The sequence below is a fragment of the Loxodonta africana genome, chromosome 12, assembly GCF_030014295.1.
Source record: "Loxodonta africana isolate mLoxAfr1 chromosome 12, mLoxAfr1.hap2, whole genome shotgun sequence".
Classification (NCBI taxonomy): domain Eukaryota; kingdom Metazoa; phylum Chordata; class Mammalia; order Proboscidea; family Elephantidae; genus Loxodonta; species Loxodonta africana.
This window is the reverse complement of record NC_087353.1, coordinates 99,125,162-99,146,072: the sequence shown is the minus strand read 5'-3', so window position 1 is coordinate 99,146,072 and position 20,911 is coordinate 99,125,162. Positions and strand designations below refer to the sequence as shown.

The window sequence follows — 20,911 nt, the reverse complement described above, 5'->3', positions numbered from 1 at the left end:
CCCCGGCCACCTGTGACACACCCTCCACGGGACTCATCACCTCCTTGGGCGGGAGGACCCTGAGGTGCTGTCTGGCCTAGTCCGGATTCCGGGTTCAGAAGGTCCGGGTCTACTGCTCTTAGGCTTCTCTTTGACTTTGCGAGACGTGGATGCGACTGCCAGCTTGGCACTCAGACGTTTCATCTGGTGTGGTTTGGTCATTGTTTTGTAAGCATTTATCTTGGTTTTATGAGGGCAGGGACAGCCTCTTACCCTTCTTCCAGAGCCTCCACAGCACCTAGCGGAATTGAACCGCAGCCACGATGCACGATACCAACTTGTGCGTGAGCTGAGGAGCTTTCTCTTCGTGTCACAGCTCAGGGAGGGCAGGCAAGTGAGCCTGGCATCACCTCTCTTTCCACAAATGTCCCCATTCAGACCAAAGACTTACTGCCTGATGCTGCAGCTGCTGCAACTTTTCATTTTTTAAAAGCTATTTCCCTTTTTTTTTTCTTATTTTTTAGGATGGTTTCATTGGATTTGGTGGAAATGTGATCAGACAACAAGTAAAGGACAATGCCAAGTGGTACATCACCGATTTCGTTGAGCTTTTGAGAGCACTGGAAGAGTAATGTCCATTTTTACAGGGCTAATTAACAACTTAAGATTGTTTACCAATGAGACAGATCGATACTGTTTACTTAGAATTGCCTATTACAACTTGATGTATAAATTTGGTACTGATTATCTGTACTTTCTAGTGAACTATAGGTAGGGCTCCAAGAAAGATTCCTTTTTTTTTTTTTTTTAACCATAGTTCCAGTATTATTATGACCACTAATTACCTGGAGAGTTTTATAATCTGAATTCTTTATGTATGTTCCTGGATATATTTTATTTGAAGCCTTTTGAAGATGAAGAGTCAATTAAACACCTTCCCTCTTGGAAATATGGATTAGGCAGCCTGAAATGAATATTGGTGTTCCCTTTGGTATATCAATAAAAATTGACCCATGTATCAGAACAGATTTGTGGGATTTTCAATTCTGCCTTTCATGGACTTAGATTCAGTCTTTCGGGTAAGATACATGTTTAAATAGATATCACCTCCAGGCAAGGAGGAGATCCAAGACTCTGCTCAGTCTCAGCAGTCCCTGCGTGGCACAAATGGGTAAGTGCTCAACTGCTAACTGAAAGGTTGGAAGTTCAAGGCTACCCAGGTGCCTCGGAAGAAAGGCCTGGTGATCTACTTCTGAAAAATCAGCCACTAAACACCTATGGAGTGCCGTTCTACTCTGACACACACGGGGGCACCATGAGTCAGGACCAACTTGACCGCAGCGGGTTTGTTCTTTTTTAGTACTGATGTTCAGTACTGGCCACCGTGCCCCCACCACACGCTCCGCTTCCCCCTCTGAGCTCTGGAGGAAGCGCTGGGCCAGAGGCTCAGATGTGCCTTTTTACCTCTTGGAATTTGTCACATATGGATTGTTACAAAGGTCTTTTTTAAAAATAACAATGGAGTCTTAAAGTGCTGAAAATCACATGAAGTAAAAGAAATAAAAACAAACTTTACTAACCCAAAAGGAAGTCAACATTTCTTTTAAATGAATTAAGAAATAACCCCAACAGACCATGGTCTCAGGGAACATCTAGCTCAGTTGGCATAACATAGTTTATAACGAAAATGTTCTACATTCTACTTTGGTGAGTAGCATCTGGGGTCTTAAAAGCTTGTGAGCAGCCATCTAAGATACAACACTGGTCTCACCCCATCTGGAGCACGGAAGGATGAAGAAGACCAAAGACGTAAAGGAAGGATTAGTCCAAAGGACTAATGGACCACAACTACCACAGCCTCCCTCAGACTGAGTCCAGCACAACTAGATAGTACCCAGCTACCATTACTGACTGCTCTGACAGGGATCACAACAGAGGGTCCCAGGCACAGCTGGAGAAAAACATAGAGCAAAATTCTAACTCACACACACACACACACACGAAAGACCAGACTTACTGGCCTGACAGAGACTGGAGAAACCCTGAGAGTATGGCCCCAGACACGCTTTCAGCTCAGTAATGAAGTCACTCCCGAGGTTCCCCCCCTCAGCCAAAGATCAGACAGGACTATAAAACAAAACAAGACCAAAGGGGCACACCAGCCCAGGGGCAAGGACTAGAAGGCAGGTGGGGACAGGAAAGCTGGTAACGGGGAACCCATGGTCAAGAAGGGGAGAGTGTTGACTTGTCATGGGGTTGGCAACCAATGTCACAAAAAGAGTGTATAATTGTTTAATGAGAAACTAGTTTGCTCTGTAAACTTTCCTCTAAAGTACAATTAAAAAAAAAAAAAAAACCCCAACATCATATACTATCCATTTCTTTTTTACAGATGACTTGAAAAGACCTGAAAGCCACACCCCTCTTTATTCTGAGCAGTGCCAAGAAAAGGAAATTTCGGAACATGCTTTGAAAGTCCCAGATTATATCCCCTTCCTGGTGGGAAAATGGGGGAGGGTGACGATGCCAGCTTAGGAAGAGGCACGCTTGGATCCTGTTGGATAATTAAGTAGAGAAGGCCATGAGATGTTAGTATTAGAAATTATTTTAAAAACTTAACAATTTAGCCTAGCAGTCAAAGCTGGCCAAATAATTGAGTAATTATTAAGCCAGGTAATCAAATCAGATGAATCCAATTTGCTTCAGAATTGGAGTTTCTGTACGAGAGACAAGAAGTCGGTTTGGTGACATTTAAAGGAACTTGTGAACAACGAGGCAATTGTTCCATAATTGTGAATGCTTGCTGGCAATGCTCCCTAGAAGCTGTTGTGTGGCGTTTGTACTATCGGCAGCACTGTGCTGGCATGGGGCCCAGCGTGCCAGGTCTGGGAGGGCCTGCAGGGCCTGCTGCCCACTTGGCAGGGGCCTGAATGAGAAGGGCACTGCACTTGGCTCAGAGGAGTTTGATCCGCTGAGAAATGGTGATGACCTGTATACTAGTCACCCAGCCTCTCCTCTGTCCCACAGGCCTCTCAGTTCTCTGCACAAAAGCAGCCCGCACAATCCCGTCTTTGTTGTCTTGGGGGTGAGTTAGATGAGGCAAGAGCTGCACTAACCCCTCATCCTTTTCTAATCCTGGATTCGCTGGTAACAGCTGCAGAATGGTGCTCCCAGGAGTTAGTATGTGGTTATAGGAAAACCAGGTTTGGAAAGTGGTGACAGTGTTTCTTGTCCTTGTTACGTTGTAGCTGCTGTCCAGTCGGCCTTGACTCATGGCGACCCGATGCACAGGGACGGAAAGGCTGCCTGGTCCTGTGCCGTCCCCATGATCAGTGTTGGGGATCAGACTGTTGTGATCGACAGCATTGTCACTGGCTGATTTTCAAAAGTAGGTCACCAGGCCTTTCTTCCTAGGCCATCCTACTGTGGAAGCTCCTCTGAAATCTGTCCAGTATCAGAGCGACACGCAGTCACCACTGATAGACGGGTGGTGGCTGTGCATGGGGTGCAGTGCCCAGGAATCGAACCTAGATCTCCCACGCGCAAGGTGAGGACCCTACCACTGAACTACCAACACCCCCTCTTTCCTTGTTATACCATGCTCATTCTGATTATAAACACTGATTATATAAACAGAAAAAAAAAAGAGTTAAGCATTGGGGTCATCACAAAATTAAGGATTGAAGTTGGTCATGGTATTAAGTCGAAAAAAATAAAAGTACCTCAAAGCTTTTATATGCTCAAAACAAAACAAAAAGATAGCCTTCTGCCATTCTTCCTCCTTTGGTCTGACTGCCGCCCTGATGGTACACTGTGTCTCTCTTCTGCCGGAAGCAGGTGTTTCTCCATGACCAACGCACAAGGGAGGCTCACCCGGCTGCCACTCCAAGAGCCAGGAGCAGCATCTGGTACCAGGGCGGGAGATAGGTAGTCTGCAATCAGCGCTGCCACCATCCATCTTCAGTGGAGGCCTGTGTGTTGCTAGCATGTTGAACAGGTTTCAGCGAAGCTTTCAGACTAAGACAGACTAGGAAGAAAAACGCCTGGTGACCTACTTCAGAAAGCCAGCCAATGAAAACCTTATGGATCCTGGAGCAACAAAGGAAGAAGGAAAAGTCAGGAATAGGAGGAGGGTATTGAATGTGGGGCTAATTGCCTCCATGAACAACTGCCTTCTTTCCCATGAGACCAGAAAAACTGGATGGTGCCCAGCTACCAACACTGAACATTTTGATCAAAGATTCTACGGAAGAATCCTGATCAAAAAGGGGAAAATGCAGAACAGAATTTCAAATTCTCATGGAATCCATACTTTCTGCAACCGTGGAGGCTGGATGGACCCCTGAAACTATTGCCCTAAAATAATCTTTAAACCTTAAACCAAAAACATCCCCTGAAATCTTCTTAAAACCAAACAATAGTTCAGCTTAACCAGTAAAGAACGTCTGCCTTGAGCATTGTGCTCTTTAAAGGTCTACCTACATGGGATCAAAGTGACAACAGAAACTGGAAAGACAGAAGGCCTAGGGGGCTGTGAGTTTATGTTAATGAGGGAGGAATAACTCAGGAGGGTGAGAATGGTTGCACAACTTGAAGAATGTAATCAACCAAATCATACACGTAGAAACTTGAATTGGTGCATGTTTTTGTTGTGTATATTCTCAACAACAACAAAATAAATAAGATTAAAAAGAAAAGAAAACCCTATGGATCACAATGGTCAGATCTGCAAGTGATCACGGGGATGGCACAGGACTGGGCAGCGTTCTGTTTCGTTGTGCATGGTGTCACCTCGACGGTAGCTAGCAACAACAGCCTCAGTGACAGCACAAGTGTGAACAGGTTTTGCCTCCATGACCCTCAGAGTCTTTATGATCAGGCTCAGAAAACTCAGGGGGTGACATGACCCCAGGTCACACTGCCCCTTTCTACATTTTCCAAGATGCTTTCTTGTTTCCTCGTGCGCCTCTCCCAACCCTGAGGTCAGCAGTATAGACACTGTTGTCCTTTTTACCAGATGGGAAACATGCCTACCAAAGTTCATGCCAGTTACGAGGTGGCCTCCCAGCTGGAGTCCAGGCCAATGATTTCCACAGCTTTACTATTAATTGTGCTTTAGATGAAAGTTTATAGAGCAAATTAGTTTCTCATTAAACAATTAATACACATATTGTTTTGTGACATTGTTTGCAAACCCCGTGACATGTCAACACTTCTTGACCTTGGGTTCTCCATTTCTATTCTGTCCCCTCCTGCCTTCTCGTCCTTGCCCCCGGGCTGGTGTGCCCATTAGTCTCATATACATGGTTGGACCACATGTGTTATTTCTTCTATAAAAAACCACTACCATTGAGTCGATTCCGACTCCTAGCGACCCTAGAGGACAGAGTAGAACTGCCCCATAGAGTTTCCAAGGAGGGCCTGGTGGATTTGAACTGCCAACCTTTTGGTTAGCAGTCGTAGCACTTAACCACTACACCACCAGGGTTTCCTGTTTGTTCCACAGGCCTGTCTAATCTTTCGGTGAAGGGTGAACCTCAGGAGTGTCTCCAGTACCGAGCTATAAGGATGTCCGGGCGTCCACTGCTTTCTTTACCTTATGCCTTAGTAGAGTGAACCATTTACTGGGGCCCAGAGTATCCATGCCAAGTTAAATTACTGAAAAGAAGGTTTGAACACTGTCATCACAGGTGTTACTATATTAATACAGCAGATGAAATACTCCCTAGGATGTAAGGTCTGGTTTGCAAAAAATTCGAGTGGTTTTCAATTTTAATGGTCTTTGAATGCCAGAAAAGGTACTGATATGAAGTCAACACAAGACTGGTCATACTTGACTAATCACACTTTCTAACTCTGAATGTTAGCCCATATTTCTGCACACATTTATAGCCTTCCCTTTGAATTGTTTTTGCTGAGTTTTTCTAGGCACATCATATTAATATAAGGATTTAAAGATATTTGCATTAAAAATAATTTGAATAAAGATGCTGTGCTGCTTTCTGAGGGTCTCACATATTTTCCAATTATAACTGACAGTCTCCATACTTTCTTTTTCCCTCCTTCCTTCCTTCCCTCTCTCCTGCCTTCTTCCCACCCATTCATCAAGCATATTGAGCATCTTCTATGTTCCAATCAACAACTGAAAATATCAATTCAATAAAAAAAAAAAATTATGTGAACAGAAAAAGGTCTTTCACAAGCTGTTGTGAGGATAAGGGAAAAGAAGCAGGTATCTATCAAGTACTGGTTTGGAGAAGAACAAAGTGGGTTCTAAGAGGCTTTTACAAAGTGGTAGGATGGCCGTTGAAAGGAAAACTTGCTTTACGAAATAGACTTACCAGCCTCAAACGATGATAGTTAAACATGAAGTGGCTTGTGTGATACTCACTCATCAGACTTATGCCTAATGAATGGAAAATGAGTTTGCAAGTTTTGAGTACTGCCAACCAAGACAATGCAACTTCTTTCATAATGCATTTCATTCTTTTGGTTTAGTGAAAGGATTTAACAAATTAAACAGGAATTACTGAAATAAAGCAATCATCTGATAATTAGCTTAGTAATAGAATGCTCTTGTCAAAGGTCACCAATGACCACCATGCTGCTAAATTAATGATTAGTTACTTGACCTCGGAGTCCCTGGGCGCTGCAAACGATTAACACATTCTGCTGCTACCTGAAAGGTTGGCTGTTAAAGTCCACCCAGAAAGAAAGGACTGGTGATCTACTTCTGAAAAATTGGCCGTTGAAAATCTTATGGAGCACAGTTCTACTCTGACACACATGGGGTTGCCAGGAGTTGGAACTGACTCAATGGCAACCGGTTTTTATCAGACCTCATCTTTTTTTTTTTTAAATAATTTTTATTGTGCTTTAAGTGAAAGTTTACAAATCAAGTCAGTCTCTCACATAAAAACCCATATACACCTTGCTACACACTCCCAATTACTCTCCCCCTCATGAGACAGCCTGCTCTCTCCCTTCACTCTCTCTTTTCGTCAGCTTCTAACCCCCTCCACCCTCTCATCTCCCCTCCATGCAGGAGATGCCAACATAGTCTCAAGTGTCCACCAGATCCAAGAAGCTCACTCCTCACCAGCATCCCTCTCCAACCCATTGTCCAGTCCAATGTATGTCTGAAGAGTTGGCTTTGGGAATGGTTCCTGTCCTTGGGCAGCAGAAGGTCTGGGGGCCATGACCACCAGAGTCCTTCCAGTCTTGGTCTCAGACCTCAGCTTATCCAACCTCTCAGCAGAATTTGACACAGGTAACCTCTTGATGGACTTCATTTACTTGTCTTTTGTGGCACCCCTTCACTGGTCAGTTCTCAGCCTCCCTTGCCAGTTCTTCACCCTGGTTCTCTTCTCTATCTATATTCCCTTGTTGAGCTCATCCAGCCTCGTAGCTTTAAATTCTACATGTTGACAATTCACAAATGGCTATCTCCAGGCCAGCCTGCTCTCCCAAACTCCAGACTTGTGTATCAACTGCCTACCTGATACCTGACATCTCCACCTGGATGTCTACAAAGACATCCCAAACTCAATGTGAGAAAAACAGAATTCCCAATCTGAGACAATGTGGGGAGAGCCTGGAGCCAAATGAAAGAAGCTGCCTAACATTTGCATGTCCACACGATTTCTAAGGGAAAATCCCCTCTTCAGGAAAAAAATTTTTTTCAGTTCAAAATAGCTAGATTGCTTTTACTAGCAATAGTGATCCTAGCACTTTCAATATCTACAGTGTTTATGTCCCTGGGTGGCACAAATGGTTATTTGCTGGACTGCTAGCCAAAAAGTTGGTGGTTCAAACCTCCCAAGAGATGCCTCAGAAAGCAGGCCTGGCAGTCTGCTTCTGAAAGATCACAGCCTAGTAAACTGTATGGGGTAGTTCTACTCTGTCACATGGTGTCACCATGAGTTTGAATTGACTCGAGGGTACCTAACGACACTACGCGCATACTACGAGTCCCTGGATGGCGCCAACAGTCGAGTGCCAGGGTACTAACTGAAAGGTTGGCAGTTCAAACAACCAGAGGCACTTTGGAAGACAGGCCTGGTGATCTGCTTCCGAAAGGCCACAGCCCTGAAAACCCTATGGAGCACTTTCAGTCTGCACATGAGTTGGAATCGACTGATGGCAACTAACAAGTAGATTAGAAATAATCCCTTCATTCACCGCATTCTCTAACATGAGCTGAACATGTAATCTGGGCCAGGTGCCGTGCCACAGGCTGTGCGAGGAGGGCAGAGATGGCACAGCCCTGGTTTCCAAGGAGCTCAGAGTGAGGATGCAGACCAGGAAAGAAAAATTACAGTTTTCACAAAACTTCAATGATGAAGGCTGAGCAGGCTTTCTTTTCGTCATTTTGAAGATTAGGAAACAGGCTCTGAGATGTTGTTTAAGGTCTTTTGGCAAGTCCATACAGGAGCTGGCACTAAAATGCAGGGTTTTTCATGCCAAGCTGGATGGGAATATGTGGCTGCCTGTGTTGTGGAGAATTAAGAACGCTGCCTATACCTCTTTTCATTCTATCTTCTCTTTCCTGCTGCTTCCCATGGCGCTAAGAGCCAGTCAGAGAATCCAGAGCTGAAGGGCCCTTGGAGGCCACTGGATTCAACCTACCCATTTTCTAGATTAAGGAACTCAACATCAAAGAGGGTATCTACGTTGTCATGGAGCACTGCCTGGATGTGAATGAACCTGGCTTTTCTGATGGCAGCACCCCTCTCACCATGGCACTAAGCCCCGGTACACAAACGCCCGTTCCCCATAGCCCTCTACCAAGAGGCTGAAGGGAGAGGCCAGCGGGCTGGTTTCATATTTTACTCTGTAGACTCACACAGGCCCACAGAACTGGGACAAGCTGTTTTGCAGGAGTGACAGCATCAGTCTTAGCACGCATTCATAAAAAAAATCACAAGTGTGAAACATGTGAAAATTTAAGAGGTTTTTTATTGACTTTTATATGTTCTTGCAGAAAACAATTTGCATGTAAAAGTCGGACATTTGATATAAGATTTATTCACACCTTGTTTTACACATAAATGCTTTAATCTGGGGAGTAGGCAGAATTTTGGATTTCAACATGATTACAGACACAAAATTGGTGCACTATTAAAAAACTAAATCAAACACATCTAGGCAAAGTACGCAGCTTGACATCAGTCAATTTACAACCCAACAGGCCCCGCCCTTCCTCGTCTGTGACCTCGGAAGTGCTTGCTGTGAGCTTATTAAAATATCAACCAGAGGATGTCTGAAGTTACAAATGATTGCTTACAAAAGAAAACCTCTTTGCCTACTTGTTTTACTACAGAAAAATATCACAAATAAAAAGTAGTGCTATTCAAGGTATTTGTTGTAAACTCACAGGTGGTACACAGGTTCAAGCCGTTTCTTCCTTCTCATATGGAGACATCATGATACACCAGATGGAAAGTGAACGACTGATTAGATGGACCCTGTCAACCACTACCAGCTTTCTGATGACATATTTTTAATGATGACATATTTTTTAATATGCCGACTGATTACAGATGAAAGTGAATTAAAACATTTTTGGGTACTGGGTACACTCTTAATTTGTTCCTAGTTTGAGACTCTGAAAAACCCTTAGAGAAAAATGAAAAAAGAAAAAAAAAAAAAAACAAAAAACAAAACTGCATTTCTTCCTGACACAAGAAATTTGCCTAAAATCTGTAATTATAAAACAGATTTGCTTTTTATGAAGACATGGTTATTTTTTTTTCTTTCATGGTAGGAGTCCTATTTGGATATGATTCAAATTTAAATCTGGGCCTTCTTTTCCAGAGGCTGGTAGTGGGGGAGGGGGCAGGGCAGGTATTATGAAGTATGTTCCAGAAACATCGGAGAGTTTCAAAGAGGACGACAGAGCACTGTCTCAATCAGCTGAACTGCGATGGTTTCCCTTCTCATGGCTATGGAAATTCTGAAGAAAAGAGGTCTCTCATAGCTATATACAGCAGTTTACACGTCAGTGTTTCTTTTTCACGTGATAAACAACGCGTACTATAAAATTAACTTCTGACAAATATTTGTCACTGAAATCCATGTAGGCACAGCTAAGTCGACTTTATAGCTTTACTGGAGGGGCGAGGTCTTCAGTGGGATCATGATTCTGGATTCCATTTCCTGAATAAGTGGGACTGTAAACAGGGTGAAGATTACTGGGGTTGTTCCTGTCTAAATGAATCCCAGTAGACAGACACTAACAAACAGAAGGGAGCAGTGGGAAATGAAGGTGCCTCGGAGGCACTGAGGTAATGACACATCAGTGCACATCCTTTGAGATGCTATTAAAATGGAAACAGACCCTGCCTCGGGATGCGCCTCCCTCGTGGAAAATTAAGACAGCCCCGTGTTGTGAGAAAAATGGTGCTTTCTCACAAGGTTCTCTGAACTAAAGCCAATGTATAGAACCCCAAGCACGAGTGCATTATAATACAGCCCGTGCAAAGGTACAGGTCTGCCACACTGGTGGAACTGTCACCATGAGTGAGACACACCTCTGGGAACAAATGGAAGCCTAAGAATAAACAGCAAAATCATGTGCAATTATATGATTTTTGAACTAAAAGACAAGATAGCATCTATTTTTCAGAACAAATTACTCTGTCATTTTCTTGGTAGTATAAGGCTCGGATACCATACCTGATATGTAACAGGGTTGGTACTTATTACCTGTTCTCTGTATCACTGGACTGGGTAAGAAAATCAGCCCAATTATTTTAAGTATCAAGTGATTTTGTATGTATGCATAGGTATACACAAGGAGCCCTGGTGGCACTGTGGTTAAAGTGCTTGGCTGCTAACCAAAAGGTCAGCAGTTCGAACCCACCAGCCGCTCCAAGGGAGAAAGATGTGGGCAGTCTGCTTCCATAAAGATTATAGCCTTGGAAATCCTTTGCGGCAGTCCTACCCTGTCCTATAGGGTCGCCATGAGTTGGAATTCGACAACATGGCAATGGACATTTTGGTATACGTATACACACACACATACATGAGGAAAGTCTAATTATTAATTTTCAAAATTACTCTTTTTAATTGACAAATTATGTTTTGGGGACTGACAATTTTTACAAGAACGAGAAAGCTTAAAAAGTTTGTGTAATAAATTTTCAAAGAAGACAGAAATCTATAAAAAGGTAATGATGTAAAATTTATAACACACAAGGGTCTGAAAACTGTACCAGACAACATACATACTTGAAAAAGGAATATTTTTCTTTACTGAAAAAAAAAAAAAATTACGTAATTCTTAAAGAACATTTTGACTACCCCTCTCCCCACCAAAGACACCCCATTAATTTACATCCTAACAACATACTACCTTTTAAAATATATATGAATTTCAGGGTTAAAGAATATACTAAAAACAAGAAAATGAGAAGAATCAAGCATTCTGTGCATATCAGAATATTACCTGTATAATACGCTAGAAACAACAAGAAGAGAAGAACCAACTCTTCTGTGCCCACAGAATATTACCTGTATAATACACCAATTCGTCCCAGCCATGTTTATGCCATACTGCTTTTCGTATATCTTCCCAGGACTGAAGATCCTTGTAAGCTTAAAAATAACCACACAGACTCATAATCAAACACAGCACCCCGCTATGTTCCACTAGTATGTCCGTTAAGTGTTGATTCAACTGGTTACAGAATTTTCTCAAAGGCACTACTTCGGGTATTAAGTACTGAACTAACTGTGAGCTGGTTATTCTGAGCAAAACTGTGTGCAAGATGCTGTCCTAGGCCTTGTGGGGGATGCAGGCCAGTCTACTCTTAAGCTCTGCAGACTAGTGGGGCAAAGAGAATGACTACATGTTAAAGCCATATGAAAAATTACACATTAAATTCATAACCAGAAACTGTTAGACAACCGATAAGCAGTATTGGCTTCAATCAGTGTTCCAGGCAGTGGAGAACAAAAACACCAGCAGGGGCAAGGCCAAGGCTTGCCAAATCTGGGGTGAACACGGGAATGGAGAGCAGACAGGAGACTGAGGAGAGCTGTCCTGGAAGGCGTGGTGTGACCGGGGAGTCTCGAAGGTTGAAAGGACACCATCGACTTATAGGAACGGGAGAGGAAGGTGCTCCAGGTGGAGGGGACGGCGTGGACAAGGACATCACAAGGTCCTTGGTTCTATGTGGTGCAATTTCATAGATACCTCACCTGGGTGCCTTGGCTTTTAATTCTCAACCTGGACAAGATCCTTTCAACTACTTGGCAGGAAAATGCCTCACTGGATTCTTGACACAGGGTCAGGTATGAAAATCATCCTATGCTCTCTCCCTTGGGTCTGGTTTCTGTCTGATACACATGCCTTCTCTACAGGGGACTTCCTTCTTTCTATAAGACCTCTTGTAGGCCTATCATCTCAAACCAACTAAAAACAAAATTTTCCCCAGCTATCAATGAAGTAAGGAGGCCTGGTGGTGCAGTAATTAAGCGCTTGACTGCTAACTGAAAGACCGCTCCTTGGGAAAAAGACATGGCAGTCTGCGTCTGTAAAGATTATAGGCTTAGAAATTGTAGAGCTGTTCTATTCTGTCCTACAGGGTCTCCATGAGTCAGAACTGACTTGACGGTAACAGGTATTAATGGGGTATAGATTTATTACATACAAATTTGAAGATGCTAAAAAAAGGAAGACACAAGAAATCTTTAAAGCTCTCACCACCCAGAGGAAATTGCTGTAACGTTCCCGCGGCAGACGCCAGTTTCTCAGCAGTTGGGCACACACTCAGTGCCCTCTGCAGTGAACACACCCTTGCAGGGAACAGGGGTGGGGAGGCTTTAAAAGACGGGAGTACGTCTGCACACTGAGGGCAGTGCTCTGTAGTGGGGTGGTGGTGGAACAGCCGGGTGGGGCAAGACCTTGACATGGGAGATGGCATCAAGGACTGGGGCCAGGGGAAGTGGTGCTGGGTCACGGAAAGCCCCAGCTTTGAAGCCGGATATGCCAAGGTCTGAGCCAGGCTGTGCTACGGAACAGCCGTGGGATCCTGGGTGATGTATTTACCATCTAAGCATCCTGGCTTCTCATGAGCTATGCCATGCCTTTCATTCATTTGACTTCAAGAACCATGTACCACTATGCGTGCAGAACACACCAGCAGAACATGCAAAGCTACAACTGAGCCCAGGTCATTTCATCAGGAGACAAACACAAATCACCACAACTGTGAAAACCAGTACAACACGGAGCTCTGGTGGCTCAGAAGGAGTGGGAAGTTCACTGAGGGGCGGGTGCCAAACGGAAGTGGGTGGGGGCAGAAAATAGAAAAGGCAAAAGGGGAAGGGCCTTCCAAGAAGACAAAGCCACTGACACCAAGGCAGGCAGGCGGGAGGGTGGACTGTGTGCATGTGTGCGTGAGCGTGCGTGCGCGAGTGTGCATGTGTGTGCGTGTATGTGTACTTTCTCCTGTGGTAAGGCGCAGGAAGGCCCTTGAGGGATCATGGGAAGTAGGGCTAAAAAGGAGTTGGAACCACTCTGGGAAGGGCACTCAGTGGCTTTCACCTCTCTTCCCCATGGCTGCCTCCTCCACCTCTCTCCTTCCCTTTCCCCATTACCCCTGCTCTCACTATCATCTCACCCATGGGCCGTTGAGTCTATGCCCCTTTCACTGTTGGTCTCTTTGGTTCTAGATAGCCCAACACTTAACCTCCACCTGTGACTGAATCTGCTGCAGCGTTTGACAATCTACCTCGTAATGAACGCTTAAATCCCAGCAACTCAAAAAGAAAAGGAAAAAATACATACCCCACAGATGATGCACCATATAGAGCTGCCCAATCTGAGAGAAGAACCCTCCCACAGCTTCATTGCTCGCTTGCCGGAAGCGAATCCCACGAGCCCTGGAAGAGAAGAACACACGCGGTTACTGAATTAGGTATCTTAAAAAGAGCCAGTAGGTGGAATTTCCTCCCCAGTCAGGGCAAGCCACCCAGAATGAAGTCTAACTGCATTTTTAATAATCCAATGCAAGCAGAGGTATTTTAATCTTTGTAAAACATACGTGTACCTCTCTGTAGCTATATTTATCATTTTAATGAGATGTGAGCAGTCATTAAGGGTAAGTACTATGAATTAAAACACCAGCGTGAAGATACATGTGTGATGGTTGCGCTGTGGATTCCTACCCTAACGTGAAAACCACAAGGGAAAAAAACGTCAGAGGATGGGCCAGCCAACCTAACAACTGCTTCTCCCGGAGCACTCTTTGAGAGAAGTGAGGGAGGAACCTGGACACCAGAACACCCAAGATGCCACAGGTACTGACTGGTATCAGAGGGAAATGGGACCACCCTGGAAGAGTGGGGCTAAACCCAAAGGGGAAAGGGGTATGCCTTCAAAGCTGCCAGACAGGGAGCACCTGAGGAAACACATGTGCTCTCTGAATGCGAGGAGGGTTCTGTAACCTCTTGAGCGTTGTATGGAAGCCACGAAGGTGCAGCTCCCAGGCAGTGTGCCCACAATAGGACAACGGAAGCTGCCTCTTGGGGCTTTTTTTGGTTTTTACTTTTTCCCTTACCAGAATAAAACATTCTGGAAAATGAGTACCAAACGGCATTCATTATGCACTGTGTGGAAGAAAGCATGTAAGATAAATTGTGATTAAATTGCTTAAAACCTGGCATATCTTAAACTTTCCTTTGTAAGGTTTCCCTACTGCAAAAGGTACCAGCTGTTTCATTTCAAGGCCTTCTTCCATACCTGCACCAGGTACTTCTCTGTATGTAGTGATGCATCTGAATTCCTAAAAATGCTCACGGGTGTTTGTATTTCTAAGGCAGCTGTCTAGACTCAAAGGTGAAAATGAAAGAGGGGCTCAAGTGACGAGGGGAGGTCACCAGGAGGAGGGGCTCTAAGTGACACGGGGAAGTCACCAGGAGAAGGAGAGGCTCTAAGTGACATGGGGAAGTCACCAGGAGGGGCTCTAAGGGACAAGGGGAGCTCACCAGGAGAAGGAGGGGCTCTAAGTGACATGTGGAAGTCACCAGGAGGGGCTCTAAGTGACATGGGGAGGTCACCGGGAGGAAGGGCTTTAAATGATGTGGGAAGGTCACCAGGAAAAGGAGAGGCTCTAAGTGACAAGGAGAGGTTGCCAGGAGAAGGAGGGGCTCTAAGTGATGCAGGAAGGTCACCAGGAGAAGGAGGGGCTCTAAGTGACATGGGGAGGTCACCAGGAGAAGGAGGGGCTTCAAATGATGCAGGAAGGTCACCAGGAGAAGGGGGGGCTCTAAGTGACAAGGGGAGGTCACCAGGAGAAGGAGGGGGTCGAAGTGATGTGGGGAGGTCACCAGGAGGATGGGCTCTAAGTGACATGGGGAGGTCACCAGGAGAAGGAAGGGCTCTAAGTGACACAGGGAGGTCACCAGGAGAAGGAGGGGCTCTAAGTGATGCAGGAAGGTCACCAGGAGGAAGGGGCCCCAAGGGATGTGAGGAGTCACCAGGAGAAGTTCGCCTGGAATCTCTCAAGACTCCACACCATGGATTCTCCAATGACTATGTATCAATAATGCCCAGGCTCTGGCCTGAAGCCTAAACCTCATCGGTGCCCTGGAGTTGACAGGACTTGGGAAGATGATTCACTCTAACTCATTTAAAAGAGATGGAGACATAGGAATGAAAATACCAATCTGCTAGTATCTACGGTGAGAGACATAACTCTCAGGAGACAAGGTGCCTGAGTGGCTTGACCAGCACATTCTCTCCTTGGGAGCAAATTTCACAGGAACTGAGCTAGAACATCTCACAGGGGTGTGCAGAATGAGAGCAAGGGCAAGCTGCTGTGTGAGTGACGAAGCCAGTCTCCACAAGTCACGCTCAACACCAAGAGGGTGACCCCAGCTTTCCACTTCCTGTGGGGGGGAGGAAGGAGCTCTTGCTATTGCTACCCTGGGGTTACCCACAAATAATACGGAATTTTTTAACCTTACATTTAGAATTAAGTGACCAGTACTTTCACAAACACTACAAATCGGATTGGCTAATTACTGAAATTAAAACAAATCACTTTAATGTGCACGGTAACTCAGAAGGGAAAAAAAAGTCCTTCATTGATAGCAATAAATATTCAGGATTATTCATTTCATTCTGAATTCTTCTAATTCAGATAAAGTAGGCAAAGAAAACATACTTGCCGTAGCCTGGTAATAATCAGAAGCATGTACCGAAGAGGAGATCACCATCTTAAAGTCACCTATGTGCCAAAATATAAATTGAATGCTGAACTAGCTTCACAAATAATTGTGAAAAGAACTGAAGAATAACCCTGATGTCTCCTTCTGGATTCCATGATGAAGTCTTAAGGCAAAAATCCAACTAGTACACAATCACATACGCATTTCTTAGTTTGCAAATTAAAAGAAATTCAAACTTGCATTTTTAGACTTTGATAATCTAAGAAAAGATTCACTAGAAGTAAAAATCACAGAACAGTTTTTGGACCTGGAAAAAAAAAAATCTGAGAAATTACCTAGCCCAAGGGAAGAAATTTTATAACCAAAAACGAAGAACATATATAAGCTGAAAAGTAAGTAAAACTCACAGGTTCTCATTTAAAGATACAGAGGCCAAGGGTCAGAGCTGTCAAGCAGCTCAGGCCCCAGGCATCTCCTCGGAACCACACTGCCTCCCTCTCTGCAGGACAGTAACTTTATGAAATGCCAGCTTAAGAGATAAAAACAGCAAGTTTCCAAAAAAATAAATAAATAACAGTTAGCATAACTACCTCAAAGGTATACAAAGACACCAAAGGGACAGGGTGGAGGGAACTAAAACATAGATGTGTTAAAAATTTCCAAAGGAGAAGTTATGTTCAAAATCTTTTGTTAAATTAGATACATTTTTATAGTCATTTCAAATTATTTTTAAGAAAATGGACTACGATATAAACCTAATGTTTCAAGATTAAAAAAATATTTGTAACTATCAAAGAAATACCGTATTACAGAAAGTTTGATGACTGGGTAAAAGAGAAGAGCGCCAACAATCTGACTAGTTGGAAACCTAAGTATCATTTTGGTTTGTTTTCTTTCCACTCGCCCTCCAAGCATTGTATCCTATTTATTGAATAATCTATCCTTGAGACAATGCTGGTAATAATAACAACCCCTCTGAGCAGTCCTACCCCAGGCACTGACTTCAGCTGCCCAATGGCCTATATTCTTTTTGTTAATGCTTTTTTAATCCATATGTCTTTTATTTTTTAATTTTATTTATTTTGTTGTTGTTGAGACTATACACAGCAAAACATACACCAATTTAACATTTTCTACAAGTACAATCCAGTGACATTGATTACATTCTCTGAGTTGTATAACCATTCTCGCCCTTTTTCTGAGTTGTTCCTCCCCCATTAACATAAAATCACTGTCCCCCTAAGGTTCCTATCTAATCTTTTGAGCTGCTGTTGTCACTTTGATCCCATATAAATAGTTAATAGAGCGTAATGCTTAAGGCAGACATTTTACTAGTTAAACTAAACTACTGTTTGGTTTTAAGAAGACTTCAGGGGGTGTTTTTGGTTTAAGGTTTAAAGATTATCCCGGGGCACGCATAGTTTTATTTTTTATTATTATTATTATTATTTTTTTTAGGCGGCTGTTATCTTTAAGCCATTTTTCACATATAGGTATGACGGTTAAGGTTATGTGTCAGTTTGGCTGGGTCATGAATCTCAGCTTTAGCATTTTTTGTAGGGCAGGTCTAGTAATAATGAACTCTCTCAGCTTTCGTCTGGGAGCACTTTCATTTCTCCTTCATTCTTTTTTTTAATTTTTATTGTGCTTTAACTGAAAGTTTACAAATCAAGTCAGTCTCTCACATAAAAACTTATATACACCTTGCTACATACTCCCAATTACTCTCCCCCTAATGAGACAGCCCGCTCTCCCTCCACTCTCTCTTTTCGTGTCAATTTCATCAGCTTCTAAGCCCCTCTACCCTCTCATCTCCCCTCCAGGCAGGAGATGCCAACATAGTCTCAATTGTCCACCTGATTCAAGAAGCTCACTCACCAGTCCAAGCCATGCCTGAAGAGTTGACTTCGGGAATGGTTCCTGTCCTGGGCCAACAGAAGGTTTGCGAGCCATGACCACCAGGGTCCTTCCAGTGTCATTCAGACCATTAAGCCTGGTCTTTTTATGAGAATTTGGGGTCTGCATCCCATTGCTCTCCTGCACCCTCAGGGGTCCTCTGTTGTGTTCCCTGTTAGGGAAGTCATCGGTTGTAGCCGGACGCCATCTAGTTCTTCTGGTCTCAGGATGATGTAATCTCTGGTTCATGTGGCCCTTTCTGTCTCTTGAGCTCGTAATTACCTTGCGTCCTTGGTGTTCTTCATTCTTCTTTGATTCAGGTGGGCTGAGACTAATTGATGCATCTTAGATGGCTGCTTGTTAGCGTTTAAGAACCCAAACGCCTCTCTTCAAAGTGAGATCCAGAATGTTTTCTTAATAGATTTTATTATGCCAATTGACTTAGATGTCCCCTGAAATCATGGTCCCCAAACCCCTGCCCCTGCTACACTGGCCTTCAAAGCATTCAGTTTATTCAGGAAACTTCTTTGCTTTTGGTTTCGTCCAGTTGTGCTGACCTCCTCTGTATTGTGTGCTGTCTCTCCCTTCACCTAAAGTAGTTCTTATCTACCATCTAATTAGTGAATACCCCTCTCCCACCTTTCCTCCCTCCCTCCTCTCGTAACCACAAAAGAATGTTTTCTTCTGTTTAAACTATTTCTCGAGTTCTTATAATAGTGGTCTTATACAATATTTGTTCTTTTGCAACTGACTAATTTGACTCAGCATAATCCCTTCCAGGTTCCTCCATGTTCTTCATTCTTGAAGGACAGGTTTGCCAGATAAAGAATTTTTGGTTGACAGTTTTTTGTTTCCACACTTTAAATGCTACTTCACTGCTTTCTGGCCTCCTTGGTTTCTGATGAGAAATCAGCTGTTAATCTTATTGCGAATCCCTCGCATATGATGATATAGTGTCTCTCCTGCTGCTTCAAGATTCTTTGTCCTTGGTTTCTGACAATTTGGCTATAATGCCTTTTGGTGTGGATATCTTTGTGTTTACCCTGTTCAGAGTTTATCTTAATTCTTGGGTGCGTATATTCACTCTGTCATCAGATTTGGGGAGTTTTCCATCATTATGTCTTCAAATATTTTTTCTGCCCCTTTCTCTCTTCTTCTGGGGCTCTTATGATACACGTGTTGGTACATTCGATGGTGGCCCACAAGCCTCTCACGCTGTTTATTTTTCTTCATTCATTTTTCTTTCTGCTCCTTAGACTTGATAATTTCAATTGCCTTATTTTTCAAGTCCACTGATCTCTTCTTCTGTCTATTCTAATCTGTTGTTGAGCCCCTCTAGTGAAATTTTCATTTCAGTTATTGTACATTCCAGTTCCAGAATGCATCTGGCTCATTTTTATATCTCTTTATTAATATTCTCATTTTGTTTATGCATTATTTTCTTAATTTTAAGTTCTTTGTCCACGGTTTTCTTTAGCTCACTTAACATATTTAAGACAGATGATTTAACATCTTTGACTAGTAATTCCAAAGTCTAGGATTCCTTGGGGATGGTTTCTGTGAAATTCTTTATTTCCTGTGAATGAGCATACTTTTCTGTTCCTTTGTATGTCTTGTAATCTTTTGTTGAGAACTGGGCATTCTTGGTATCATGATGTGGTAGCTCTGGAAATCTGATTCTCCCACTCCTCAGGGACTGGTGCTGTTACTTCATGAAGATTGCAGTCATTTGTTTTAGTGCCTTTTCCCAAACTATTTTTGCAAAGTATGTATTCTATTTGTGTGTGGTCAGAAAAGTTTTGTTATCTCTGCAGTCAGTCAGTGGCCTGACAGATTCCATCCCCTCTCCTCAAAGAAAGACATGTTGGACCTTTAAGCTCTGCCACCGCTGGGAGATGCTGCTCTGTGGCAAGGGAGGCAAATCTGAGGCAATTCTCTGCACCAGCCCCTTAGGTCACTGTCAGACCAACCCAAACGTGCAACCCCAAATCCTTAGAGGACAAGGTCCCCACCACCTGCCCAGGCACCAGCCAGCTCCTCCAGGAATGCAGCTGCTGTCTCCATCACTGTGGAGAGGCTGAGGAACGAGGGATGGTAGCCGGGTGGTGCACATGACTCACCCAGGAATGATGAGAAGCCTCTGCCTTCATGAGACACTCTTCCAATCGGTTTATGAGTCTGACCAGATTTCAGAGTTCTAAAATGGTTGATTCTAATTTCTCTTTCTAGTTCAACTGTTGTTTTGGTAGAGGGACCAACCTGTAAAGCTTCCTATTCCACCATTTTGCATTCAGTAATCTACTTTTGTATCCTTATTAATTATTGAGGCTTTGTATTGTTATACCTTTTTTTTTTCCTCTTATTATAAAAGTCAAAACTTCTAAAAACAATATTAGAACATAATGGTGAAAGCCAGTTTTTTTTCCTAATAGTAATGAGCATGCTTTTTGTGTTTTACCATTAATATATTTCATATAAGTGGGATCACATAATATCTGTCCTTTTATGTCTGAATTATTTCACTTGGCATGTTTTCAAGGTTCATCAATATCACAGCATGTATCAGAACTTCATTTCTCTTTATGGCTGAAAAATATTCCATTATATGTATGTACTACATTTTGTTTATCCATGTGCCTGCTGATGATGTATGGGTTGTTTCCACCTTTTGGCTATTATGTTTCCATGAACATTGTACACTTTGTGTACAATTTATGTGCAGACATGTTTTCATTTTTCTTTGATATATATCTAGGAGTAGAATCGATGGGTCATAGTGCAGCTCCAAGTTTAACATTTTGAGAAGCTGCCAAATTGTTCCGAAGTAGCTGTACCACTTTACAATCCCATCACCAGT

The 20,911-nt window shown here is 43.3% G+C and overlaps 2 protein-coding genes across 5 annotated transcripts in view; one reads left to right on the top strand and one right to left on the bottom strand.

Annotated features, from left to right (window-relative positions):
• Positions 1-11,277, top strand: part of PSPH (phosphoserine phosphatase) — a 29,887-nt gene extending 18,610 nt beyond the window's left edge. For 3 of the 4 annotated variants that reach the window (XM_023555978.2, XM_010596296.3, XM_023555977.2), the window contains one exon: positions 504-11,277. In XM_023555978.2, coding sequence (XP_023411746.1) covers positions 504-611 — 108 coding nt within the window. In that variant the 3' untranslated portion in view covers positions 612-11,277. The remainder of the gene's footprint in view (positions 1-503) is intronic. The other variant, XR_010323716.1, reaches the window with a different exon arrangement.
• Positions 8,920-20,911, bottom strand: part of NIPSNAP2 (nipsnap homolog 2) — a 33,749-nt gene continuing 21,757 nt past the window's right edge. Inside the window, exons 8-10 of the mRNA XM_064296053.1 lie at positions 13,775-13,869; positions 11,494-11,577; positions 8,920-10,151 (exon numbers count right to left, since the gene is read on the bottom strand). Coding sequence (XP_064152123.1) covers positions 10,087-10,151; positions 11,494-11,577; positions 13,775-13,869 — 244 coding nt within the window. The 3' untranslated portion in view covers positions 8,920-10,086. The remainder of the gene's footprint in view (positions 10,152-11,493; positions 11,578-13,774; positions 13,870-20,911) is intronic.